This window comes from Babesia microti, chromosome IV (assembly GCF_000691945.2).
Source record: "Babesia microti strain RI chromosome IV, complete genome".
NCBI lineage: Eukaryota > Apicomplexa > Aconoidasida > Piroplasmida > Babesiidae > Babesia > Babesia microti.
Genome location: NC_034969.1, coordinates 954,507 through 967,591, shown reverse-complemented (window position 1 = coordinate 967,591; position 13,085 = coordinate 954,507). Strand labels below are relative to the sequence as shown.

General features: G+C 58.5%; 2 protein-coding genes across 2 annotated transcripts; one reads left to right on the top strand and one right to left on the bottom strand.

The window, feature by feature from the left end:
• Positions 1-76: 76 nt before the first annotated feature.
• Positions 77-12,338, top strand: BmR1_04g07380 (conserved Plasmodium protein, unknown function; the record flags this gene model as incomplete). The annotated part of the gene is made up of 6 exons (XM_012794621.1): positions 77-9,418; positions 9,501-10,385; positions 10,462-11,317; positions 11,338-11,630; positions 11,680-11,764; positions 11,785-12,338. 6 exons carry the CDS (start codon positions 77-79, stop codon positions 12,336-12,338), a joined length of 12,015 nt encoding a protein of 4,004 aa, XP_012650075.1.
• On the bottom strand, positions 12,503-12,631 carry BmR1_04g07375 (hypothetical protein; the record flags this gene model as incomplete). The annotated part of the gene is made up of 1 exon (XM_012794620.1): positions 12,503-12,631. One exon carries the CDS (start codon positions 12,629-12,631, stop codon positions 12,503-12,505), a length of 129 nt encoding a protein of 42 aa, XP_012650074.1.

Here is a 13,085-nt window from a genome sequence, read left to right as displayed (position 1 = left end):
TAATAAGCTATGCATAGTATGAATATTTAGGTTAGTTGGCAGAGCCAGTGTGTATGTTGTATTGGTGGGGATGCCAATGAGTGGTGGGAGCGGATTCAGGGGTGGATATAGCTGGGAGAGTGGGCTAACCGAGGTAGTGAGTAATTTATTTTTGCGTGTTTCCCCTCGAGTAATAACTCCACCCACTGAATATTCGGCATGTACGGAATTTGCCCGCGCTTACAGCTTCCTCTCTCGAGTAGTAAATAACATAGACTCTGCAGAATTTTCAAAGAGGCTAAAGTTACCCATAAAAATGGCACAGGCATTTAGAACTGCCTGTTCTGGACTAATAACTGCAGATTCTGGCCAGTGGATCATGTTGACAGCATCGCTAAAAGCACTCGGCTCTCAAAGCCCAGACTACTCACCAATATGTTCCCACATAACAATGCTTATAGAGAGGCTTAAGGGAGGGGCGAATTGGCTGGTTGTGCCATTCTGCATAAGGATTCACTCAGCCTGTCCACCCGAGTGGTCAGTCCTAATAATAACCAACTTAGTGGCCTTTGGCATGGCCCCTGGCGGAGACAAAGCGGCTGGCACCTACGCCCTGTCTATTGTGAATGTGGCTGGTTACGGAAGGGGAGGGGAGTATCACCAGTGCAAGCTGGGCAAGGACGGGCTGCTGCAGGATGCAGTGCTGACGGTAACGGGCGTAAAGCTGGAGCGTCTAACCCAGCCCGCCTTTTGGTTTTCCCTCTTCAGGCTAGGCGCCCATCCCAACAAAGACAATTTTGACATATTGTACAAGACTCTGGTACACTATTTATCTGACAAACCGCACTATTCCCACTGGTCTGAGACCAGTAAGTTGATTTCCAAGAAGAACAATACAAGAGCTACGGATACGCCCTCCGTATGGGTCCCGCTGCCACGGGATTACTCCCCTGGCACTCCCATGTCCTCGGCCTTTGCCTGTCTCGAGTTTATGATAAAATTACAGCTCGACAATCAGCTCATTGAGGGGGAAGACAGTTCCAGCACCTATTCCATCACTAAGTGGATTGTGCTTCTATCACTCCTATTTGAGGTAAAAGAGGACATTAAGTCTTCCAGTTCTATGGACTCGGTTGACGGGCGGCTATCGCCCCTACTGAGCGCCTCGTCCCGACTGTTGGCAAACATAGCGTTTACGGCGCTGAGCGAGTACGGAGCCGAGTCGCCTCTGTTGACCAAGGACATGATAAGTGCGTTGGGCAATGCATCCCTCAAGCTTGCAAACGACATTTTTGTGTTGTCTGAGGGCGAAAAATTTTTTCCGTCCGCGCTCGCGCGCGCAAATAACGACACAACTGGCGATTCCAGCCTATGGCAATTTGCAGGATTATTCACGGGCGAATCTACGGAGATAGGGGACAAGGCTAGGCACTCCTTGATCCTTCCGGTCAACCTGTCCTCTGTTGGGATGGTAAGGCCCGCGAATCTGGAAGAGTACTGCGTGCTGTTGCGCAAGACGTCCCAGATATGCCTGCTATTGTTCAACCAGCGAGTTGCAACGCCCCTCGCCCCCAACTGGGCCTTTTACCTCATAAGGCACGTGACCCTGGAGCTCGGTCCTGTGGACTGCGCGGACACAAGCTACGCCGCGATGAAGGAGTCGATAGCTTTGTTGCATTTGGTGGCTAGATATTTTTTGATCGCCTGCGCCGGCATCGCACACAACAAGCACATGCTTGCGGACAGGGCGATCATACTGGCGTCGATGTTATCCACGGCTCACCAGATCCTCACTGAATTTGACAGGCCTCGGGGGGGAGGCGAGCCTGCGCAGGTGACTTCCGCCGGGGCGGGCATGGGCAACTTTGATAGCGACGGCGAGACGCCGCATACAGATAAGCCGTGTATAGACAAGGGTCCCCTGGAGTTGGAGGGCGACGGCCGCATCTCCGCAGGGCCCCGCAGCGCGCTGTGCTTCGCGCACTTTTACTCGGGATCAGCTCGCGGCTGCATTGGCCAGTTTAGCGTGGACATCCCTGGATTTTCCCAGGCCACGGGGAATTACGTGTTTTCCGACCCCGCGCTAACGATGGCCAGGTCGAAGATTTGCAGGTGGCTGTCGCGCTGCAAGAAGGAAAGATTGCTTTTTGAATGGGGCAGGGAGGGCGACGGGGGGCTCAGGATGGGCGTTTGGGACGAGGAGCTGGTCGGGCAGCTTTCTCTAGCATTTGGCTTCGAAGGCGACTACGCAAAGTATTTTGTGGGCGGCGACGAGGCGTTCTCGAATTTTTTTCCCGAGCTGTCCCAGCTCCGTGACCTTGCGTTTTTTGCCAAATATTATTGCTGCAGCGACTCTCCCGACTCGCTGCTCTTCAACACCCCAGTGGGAAGCTACGGCCTGTACGATGTGACCCCCCAATGGGACGTCCAGGGCAACGTGAAGGCGACCAAGCTGGAGAGCACCCACGATAAGAGCCCCAAATCATCGGCGTTGCAGGGGCTCGAGTACATCGATTCGCGTCGAATAGTAAGGCGAAGCGACGACGTGACGTTTTTGAGCGTGAAGATGTTCGGGAGCCACGTGAAGATGCCCGGGGAGAGCTCCGGCAACTCGAACTGGCTGAAGAACTTGAAGTGGTGGGGGGGGAAGAACCGCATGCCAAATTCGAGCGCCCACCCTATATTTTTTCTGGCCAACTCCGCGTTGGCAAACTCGGATGAGGCAGACACGTCGCGGCTATCAAAGCTAGCCGCAGACAGCGAGACCGACATCCTCTACCTGCCGCCCTCGCCGGTGCAGTTCCCTAACGCCATGGCGCCGCGCGACGTCGAATTGTTTCTGCAGTACCTCACGGCGCCCTACGTTCGGATACCGTTAGTTCTCGGGTTCTTCAACACCGAGTCCAAGATAACGCTGCTAGACAACCACGCAGTGCAGCAGTCCCTGTGGTCTGCGCTGTTCGAGCCGGGTGGAGAAAGGCAAGAGTCCCACGCCTTCAGCGTGCCGGCCACGGACCGGGGCCTCCTGGGCACTGCGTTAGGGCTGCTTGCCAACGAGTTGAAGTGGTCCCCAGAGTCCATATTCAAGCCTCTAATACGGATCTTCACGCATGTGTTAGAGTCATCCAAGGCTTCATCGCCGCTCAGCACCAACTCCTCGCTGCCCTTTTGCGCAAGACTAACCGCATACGTGCTCAGGTACGCCAGCCAGCTGCGCCACGATATCTCCTTTGCAGGATGCACCGGCCCCCTCATAGACGCCCTTACACGCCTGCTGGCGGAGGGGCGGGAGGTGCTCTGGAGGCGGGCCAATAAGTGCATAGAGAAGATGAAGATACCCGAGGCGTGTGCTGCCATGGCCCACATTGCGATAGCCGCCTCCACGGCGGTGGACAAGAGAGTACAGGCGGCCATGGAAAACGGTAAAGTGACAGATGGCAATGCATACGAAAAGGCGGTGGACGAAATTGGAGTATGCTTACTCTTCCTCTTCAACCACTTCAAGTTTGGCGACGTAGATGCGTCAATCTCCGCGCTGGGCATGCCCGAGTCCGAACTCTTTGCGCTGTTTCAACGAGTCCGGGCCGATCTAGTCTTGCGCTGGGCAGGACAGCTGCCCGCCACCGCGGGCGGACACGAAGACCACAGGTTCAACGTGCTCGGCGAAGACCTCTGCAGGAGGCTTTCGGATTCAATGCGCGTGGTGACGCTCGAGCGAGACAGGGACAGGACGGGGCTCTGCGGCGGGTGGATAAGCATAGGCTCTAGGCTATACCTGAACATATCCCAACACCGCGGCGAGTACGACCCGCTGGGCGTAATAAAACACAAGAAAAAGATGTGGAGCAAACTGTCCATGCGGTTAAAGGGACGGAGAGAAGTGATAAAGTCGCTTCCCGGACAATTTTACTACGACTATCTATGCGAATCCAACAAGCTATCCTCCATCCAAATAGACCTTGACTTCATGACACTTTTGGTGGGAGACTCGAAAATAAGACTGGTTCCGGAGTGGGTGAACAACTTTGCGAGCTTCACGGACAACTTTGGCCGCGTGTCCTCCAAAAACCCAATGCAGTGCTCCGTCATATCGATCGCACAAAACCGCACCTGGCTGCGGCTGCTCGGGAAGGGCATAAACCACGACCTCGTGATCTACCGCGGGGCGCATGGCGCCAGCGCACCCCCGGCCGGGCAGGGACTGCCTGCCCTGCCGGAGGGGGGACACGCGCTGCTCCTGCGCGTGTTCCTGTCGCACCAGGTGACGGCCCCCGCGCCCGAGTGGGGCGCGGGCGCCGTCAGGGTCAGGGGCAGATTAGCTTCGCACCGCACACACACGCCAGAAGAATTGGGGCTGTCAGACCACTCGGACAAGTTCGCGCCCCCCTCCATGGCGTCCACCGCTGCCAGGGTCTACAACAACCTCGTAAACATCACGAGCTCCGCCACCAACAAGGCGATGGAGGTGGCGCAGGCGCTGTGGGAGGACCCGCGAAAGGCCGAGGAAGGTCTGAAGAAGCAGATCAGGCGCAGGGCATTCGCCCATCTGGAGCGCGCCACGGGCCTGCGCTGGACGCTGGCCCTGGAGAGCGAGTCCGAGGAGGATATTGGCACGGATAGCGCGGAGAAGGAAGAGACCGACGCGAAGGGAGGTACGGGCGGGACGGGCGGAACGCAGGACCAGGACTTTGTCGTCGAGTTTGGGGGTGGGCAGGACGCGTGGGCGTGGCGCGCCTGGCAGCTGCTCGAGTGGGGAGGCCGGACCTGCCGCGTCCTGGCCGCGGAGGGCTGGGGCCAGCGCGACCCGTCGCGCTCGCTAGCCGCGGGCGCCCTGGGCCTGGACCTGGCGAGCGGCGAGCGATGGCTCTACATGGAGCTCCTCGCGCCCAGCCACGACGGCAGCTCCATCGCGCTGCTGCGCGATGGAGGGCTGCTCTACGCAGACCCGCCGCTGCTCAGGGGCTACCTCCCGCACCACCTGACGGAGACCTACAGTTTTTGGAGGCCAGTCGGGGGCGATGGACCCAAAAGTGAGACCACCCTTTTGGTGGGCCACCCCAAGCGCGGCTCCGAGGCCGCGGGGGCGATCGAGGTGGCCTATGCCCCTGCCCCTGCCCCTTCAGCTCTGGGTCCGGGTCCGGAACATGCGCTCTGGCGCGTGACCAGACGCTGCGCGCTGAGGGGCAGGGACGCGACTCTGAGCCTGGTCGACGTCGCGCGTTACGCGGACGGCAACTTCAAGCACTCTTGGGCGGCGAGGGCGCTCATGGAGCTCGAGGCCCTCTCCCACCTCCTCGCGTGGGGGGAGGCGGCTGCAGACGTCTCGCTCTTCGAACTGCCCCGGCTGGGCCTCACCTTCGTGCTCGAGAACGGCCGCTTCTACTGCCAAGAGCACGCGGGGCTTTACCTGTCCCGGTCCTTCAGCCGGCACTGCGGCTGCGTCTGCGGAGACACGACGGGGGCGTGTGACGCGCCCCTGTCCGAGGCGTACTGGGACAGGCTCGACGGCGCCGACGCGGGTGTGTACAGCCACCCGGGCTGCGTCATGTGCGGGGGCACGGGGCGGGGGCTGCTAGAGGGCCTGGCGAAGAGTGTGATCCTGCAGGACGAGGAAAACTGCGTCAAGGTGTTGCTGTCCTGCATCGCCCGGCCGGTCGTTGCCTGGAACTCGGAGCCGCGCATGGAGGCCGACGGCGCGCCCTCGCAGCTGGCGCGGCTGCTTTCGCCGCTGGTGGTCTGGGACTACCACGACCCCGCCTACCTGGAGGCCACCAAGTCGTCGCGCTACTTCATATTCGGGCTGCACGCCTCGCGGGCGTTTCTCTCGAGCCCGGGCCCACAGGCGGACCTGTGGCTGCTGCTGCTGCGGCTGCTGGGGCAGCAGTACGCCCAGGCCTGCCGAATGATTCCGGGGCTTTCGGTAGACTGCGGGGACCCAGCCTCGCTGGCGTGGATTTCCGCCATATCGGCGTTCAACTCGCTGAACACCCCGCACCCGGACTTTCTGAAGGTGCAGCTGTTGCTGGTGCGCCTGGGCGTGTTTGGGCCCGCCTCCGGCTTTACCGTGGAGCGGTACTTCGCGACGCGGCAGCTGATGGATGCGGACTGCACGTTTTCCGGGAAGGAAGAGCTGCAGCTGATCGAGAGCGCGCCCTGCAGCGACGCAATGGGGCTGCACAAGTCCCGGCTGACGGGGCGGCCCTTCCAGTGCCCCCCGCCTAAGAGCACGCTGCGCGCGCTGTCCGGCTGCTCGGCGATGCCCGAGTTCCACCTGTCCCACTCCTACCCGCTGGACACGTCTTTTCTGTCCACGTTTAGGGTCAAGCGGCAGGAGGACGCGTTGAGCGGGCACGAGTGCCTCTCGACATACGACAAGATGCTGCAGCGCGGCATCTCCGTCGCGGACATGCTGATCCTGTACCAGCTGATGACCGGGCAGTTCCGGTCGCCCGTCGGGTCCGAGGAGGACGAGGGGTACTACTGGGGTGTGGTCCTCTTCTACCACTTGATATTTACGGACTCAATGTCTGGGGCGCTGGGCGCGAAGGAGGGCGCCTTTCTGTTCAACCTGCTGGGGCTGATGGCTGGGAACCGGAGCCTGGCCGCATCGGGGCTGCCCGTCGCTCCGCAGGTCCGGAAGAAGGGGATAGGCGGGCTGCTGCCGTTCCGGAGCCCCTCGCCGCTTATACGCTTCATCGCGGAGCTGAAGGAGAAGACCGCGGGTGTGGCGTCCAGCGCTGACACGGGAAGCTCGTTTGTAGGCACCCGGGGCGCCGTAGGCCGGGCGTACCGCGACATCGCCGAGGAGTCGCTCGGGAGCCTCTTCCGCTGCTCGGACTTTGCGCCCGCCCCTGGCACGGGCCCGCCGCCGGCTGAGCCGGCGGACGGGCTGGAGCGCTGGCGTATAGCGGGGCCGGGACTGGAGGGGGCGGAGCAGTTCCTGCGTGGCTGCGTAGTCTGCCCCCTAGAGGCGCTGGCGAGGGACGCCACCGTGCGGCGCACGCAGCGGCTCTCGCTGGAAGGGTACAGGCAGGCGTTGGCGGGCATTGACCGCGCCTGCCGCGGGCGGCCCGTGGTGGGGGGCCCATTCGCCCCCGACGAACAGACGGGGAGTCGGACTGTCGTGGAGCTGGTGGGGTTTGAGGAGTCTGTCGTGGGGGTGCTCTTCACCGAGGCGAACCTGCTTGGAGCTTGCGTAGCGAGGCTGCAGCACATAAAGAACGAGCTGCTGCAGGCCCTCCGGGACGATTTCGCCCTGCAGAATGCGCTTATCAAAAAAATTTCGCTCCGCAGCGCGGGCGAAGCCGCGCTGACGGACAGGCTGGCTGAGTGCTGCAGGGCGCGCAAGACCCTCAAATTCTCCGAGTTGGCGGAGCTGACCATTGACAGCGGGCGCGTGAGCCGGTTGCTGATGGCCAACCCCCGCCTGGGCGCGGAAGGGGCTGGCGAGGTCCTGACCTGCGTGGCGCTGGTGATGCTGACCGTGAACAGGCGGGCGCTCGTGCTGCGGGCGATGTCGCAGCTACGGCACCTGCTGGCGGAGCTGCGCGTGGCGGCGAGCTGCGCATCCCACGCGCCCTCGGTCCTCGCGTCGGCGCGGACCCTGGCAGACACACTGACCACGCGCAGGCACTACGTGACGCAGTCCAGCGGCGCGTGCGTACTGGATGCGCGCTTCCTGTCGTTTGAGTTCGCGCATAATCTGATCCTGCGCGAAAATCAGGTCGAGCTGGTACGGAAGCTTGTCGCGAAGGTGCACAGGGGCGAGTCGCTCTGCCACCAGCTGATGATGGGCCAGGGCAAGACGAGCGTGGTGTCCCCGCTGCTCTCGATGTGCCTGGCGGACGGGGAGCGGCTCGTGGTGCACGTATCTCCGCAGTCTCTGCTGGAGTTCACCCGCAACACCTTCCAGCAGAAGTTCTCTTCTATAACCAACAAGGGCGTCTTCACCTTCCTGCTGACGCGTTACGACAAGGTGACGCCAGAGCTGGCGTCCAGGTTCGCCCAGACGCGGTCATCCGGCTCACTAGTGCTGACCACGCCCCTGTCGATTAAGTCGCTCTTCCTCAAGGCGCTGGAGCTCGCGGGCGCTGGCGCTGGACGCGGTGCCGAGACCACCGAGCTGGCCTGCTGCATCTCGATCCTGCGGCACTTCTCGGACGCCGTTCTGATAATGGACGAGGTGGACCAGCTGCTCCACCCCCTGAAGAGCGAGCTGCACTGGCCGGTAGGCCCCAAGCTGCCGCTCCCGGACGCGGAGCACAACGTGGACGAGAAGGTGCCCTTCCGTTGGTACCTCCCGTGGCACCTGATAGAGGGGTTCCTCTTCTGCAGCGGTGCCGCCGGCTCCCTGGAGTTACCCGCGGTGGCTAAAGCCGCCTGCCGCTCCCTACGGGGGCGGGAGGTTATCGCCAGGCTCCGCCTCGTGATCGCCCGCGGGGTCGGCGAGTTCGCCCTCGCCGCCTGCCCTCACGTGGCCGTCCTCAACGCGGGCTTCTACCGCGCGGAGCTCCTGCCGGTCCTCTACGAGTGGGCAGCCCTGGCCCTGACCTCCTACGGGCTGCCCGCATCGCCGGCCCCCGAGTCGCCGAGCGGGCCCTGGGCCTTGGTGGACCGCTGGCTGCAGGCCTACCTGCCTCACATTTTGGGGAAGGTCAACCGCGTCTCGTACGGGCTCCTCTCCCCCGCCCAGCTCGACGCCTATGCCTCCAGCGCGCAGTGCTCCAACTCTCGCTGCCTCCTGGCCGTGCCCTTCGTGGGAAAGGACACGCCCTCGAAGAACTCCGAGTTCTCACACCCGGACGTGCTGATCGGACTTACCGTCCTCGCCTACCGCTTCCAGGGCCTGCGGCCCGCGGACTTTTACGCCGCCGTGCAGCGGCTGCTGCAGGACTTCTCCTCCCAGCCCGGCCCCCCCCGCCTGCGCCCTGCCTACTTCCTCTTCCGGCAGTGGATCGCGGGTGGGCGGGGCGACGGCCCCCCTCCCCCATGCCAGCTGCCCTTTGCAGGGCTGGACCTCTTCAACATAGAAGACAGGGAGCACGTAGAGCTGGGCTACGAGCTGCTTCGCAACTCGCCGCTCGTGATCAGGTACTACCTGCACCACGTCGTCTTCCCCATGACGATGCGCCACGCCACCAAACAACTCACGGCCACAGCCCAAGAACTGGCCAGCTCCATCCTCTTCCGGGTGCGCCTGGGCTTCTCGGGCACGCCCTCCGCCCTGCTTCCCGCCGACATGGGGCGTTGCGAGTTCTCTCGCGGCTCCGACTCGCACATGCTGCGCATCCTAACGGACCCTGCTGTCGTGCTGGATGCCATCTACATTGCGCCCAGCTGGTCGCCGCGCTGGGTTCTGCAGTACGTGGCCACCTCAAGTGCCAGGCCCCTGGCGCTTATTGACGCGGGAGCCCTGGTCACGGGGCTCACCAACTACCAGGTACGTTAACCCTACGCATACCATACTTACCATACATACTATATATACTATATATACTATATATACACAAGGCATGATATAGGCTTCAGTGACCCTGCTGGAGCTAGGGCTGGACCACGTTGACGCCGTGGCCTACATTGAGGACGATACGGACAAGCAAATGGTAGTGTACCGCAACGGGACCACACGGCTCCTGGGCCTCTGCGGGTTGCCGCCCGATCGGCGCTTCACCTTCTACGACCAGGTACACTCCACCGGACAGGACATCAGGCAAGCGCCCCTAGCCACCGCCTTCGTTACCATTGGGAAGGACATGACGTTCAGGGACCTCTCCCAGGGTGCATGGCGCATGCGGGCCCTGGACCAGGGACAGACGATCCGATTGCTGCTGCCCCCGGAGATACGGCACATGATTGAAGGCGCCGGGGGGCCCGCATGCGACCCCTCGTCCCTTGTGCAGAAAAGACTGGTTGACATTGCCGTGTGGCTCGTTGTCAAGGGACACTCCGCCGAACATGCGCAGCAGAAAGTTCTGGTTGGACAAAATGCCCTAAACATTATGCGTAAACATGCGTTTTCAAAGCTGCTGGCAATCGCACAAAGATTTCGCGGCGCGGAGGAACTCCCCGATATAATGGATCTGTTTATTGAGAGCAAGGATTTGTCGGCAGCTTCCAACCTTCTTTGCTACTCTGATAGACTTATCGGCTTTGTCGAGGCTCACAAATCCATCGTCCCCCCAGATGTGCTGGACAGAGTGTATAACACGCTGGACCGCATCTCCCCCGGGACGGCTTCCAACCCTGGCAGGCGCAAGACACTTGACCTGTTCACGGACGATTTTGCTGATTCTGAAGATTCCGATTGGGACGCACCTGCGTCCAACGGCCGCGACGACTACGACGACGACTACGGAGCCAAGGCGCTTGGGCTCGTCGCCGCGGACGAGTATGACCTGGCACAGGAGGTGTGTTTTTGCATATTATTATTATACTGCTTATCGTATTACACTGCTTAATTGTGATTGATGCGGCGTTATTTAGGAGGAGCAGGAACAGGAGCAGGAGCAGGAACAGGAGCAGGAGAAGGAGCAGGAGAAGGAGAAGGAGCAAGAATGCACGGCAGCCCCCACTCCAAACATAAAGTATACAAGGCCGCAGGATGGGGTGTTTCAATGGCCCTTGGAACAATTTGAGCACTTACAATCTGCAGAGAATATCTGCGACACTCTGACGAATCTGGGGTTCCAAAGGCTCTCCGAGTTCTATCTATACAGGAAAGACATGTCAAAACCCTTGGTGATATCCCTGCCCTCGTTCATCTTGCTCTCCCCTAATTTTTACAATGTCTGCTGGAACACCGCCAATAGGAGGCTAACCAACGTGTCTGTGGTGGCTGAGATCTCGCCCAGGTCTACGCAAGCCCAGAAAGGCGACGCAGCGGCGGAGATTTATCACGGACTCGACTTCCTCCTGGAACAGGCCATGAAGGTGCTCTCCGGGAAAACTGACACTGGGCAGGCGCTCAGGTCCGCCCTATCTATAATCGATCCGCAGATCGAGGAGTTTTTTTCCGAAGAGAATACGGGGAACGGAACTGGAGACGCTTACAACTTATGGCGCGTTGAAAGCAGAGTGTTTATAATCGTGAACCTAGCCGAAGCGGAGGCGCTGCGGGCGTGGATGCACGATAGAAATGGAGTTCTGCCATTTGAAATATCCTTTCGCCAGTTTCAGTCGGAGTTTGACCCCTTCGATGGGACGATCGGCTTCGTCCCGCTTCCCAAGCACAGTTACCACATAAGATATTGCTACGCCTCCCTAAAATTTTTCAACGCGGACATTGATATTGACCCCGCTCAGGTTAGCATGTTATCTCGCGCGTTTTCCCGTTACAAAGGTATCTCACGGCCCATTTAGCAATTGAAAGGATGAACGCCTATATGTCGCTTCGGTTTGCGAGGAAATTGCACGGGGAGGTGAATTGGAAGCTGTACCCGATAGGGCAGTTGTTTAGGGACGTTGATGAGCTGGACCAGACCATTCTAAAGGCCACGATTTTAAAGATAAAGAAGCAGCTAAAAATCACACCCAAGTCGCTATACAAACTATTCAGCCTGTGGGACGTGCATGGGATGGGGTTCCTCCAACACTCCGAGATTATAGCTGCGCTGGCGCACATCAAGCCGCCAATTCAGCCTTCTCACTTTAAGGTACGTGCAGCCGCAATTTCCCCACTTACTAGCACCAATATTAATATAGGTGCTATTGATCAGTCTTGATGATAACCGAAACGGTAGAGTGACGATAGAAAACTTCCAGCGTGTATTTTTTGATGCCAATTTTGGTGGGTTTCCACTGATCTAGCGATAGCTTCGCCCTGGGATGAGGAATTCGAGGAGGAGAGGCAATTGGGCCTTCGTTATGAGCTAAAGTTGGCCAGCCACAATATATTTGGCAAAGTTTGGAGCGGGAAGTTGGACTCTCAAACATTTACAATTTGGCGCCCACTGGGCCTATACAATCGCAAGCTAGGCACCATCAGATTTTGCTTGGGCCATTACCTGGTTAGGGGGGAAAGCGCCCCCAAAGATCTTGGGCTTTTAGAAACTGTAATGTCTGATGCCGTCAGTAGACTTCCACATCCCGTGGACTTTGAGGAAATCGTACGCGTGGAAGACCTGACGATTTATGAGCCCGTGCCTCCCCAGGGATTTGTATCAATTGGGGTCATTGCCACCGGCAATGGGGAAAAGCCTTCCGTGGACTCCGTATCCTGCGTCCCGAATGAGCTTGTGCGGTTTCATGAGAACGGGAAGGTACCCCCCGAAAGGGCAGTTACCGTGGGAGACAAAATATTCTTCAGTAATGGACAAATTGGAATCTTGGCTGTTAAGAACGACTTTGAAATCATTGCTTAACTCATTGACAGGCGAATATGGGAAGCAATGCTGCGTGTATTTGTATTGGATGACATGACAGCACTATGCACTTGTACTAGGATGCCGACGGGGCAAATTTGGACGATAATTACCAAGATACTAAACACAGAAGGCATAGGTACGAGGGATAGATACGTGAATGCTTAAGATCCAGCTATTATGAATAACGGATAAAGTACCTTGGATTCTACCTTAGAATGGGCAAGTGTTGGCTCGCTATTTTCGTACGATGCTCCATCTAATTTACGGGTTATAACTTTGACTCGGAACATTACGCCTAATGTAATGGTGCTACCTACATTTGATACTCGAATATATATTCGTTACGAGTAATTCGGGCTGACCAGTGCATTGCCATGTACAATTTCAGGGCTTGGAATAATGCCATGTCGTTGTTGCGGACTGCCTTGTAACCTTATGGAGGTGATCGCACCTTTGTGATCGTATGTAAATAGACTGATGTCCTGCTGAACAGGGTCGACTAGTGAATGGCTCACCTATGTAAGCCATCTTTACACTATAATTTTGTATTCTAGTATAAACGTAATTATCCTGATTGATTACTGTATCAGAGGCTTACCGTGTATTATGGATGACATTATTACAACTAGAATTTGTAATAAATATATATCATAAGTTACGATAATGCGTCTTATTATAGACACCGGAAGAATAAATCATATAATAGCTAGTAGATCTTCCCCCATATACCTGTGTACACGGGCC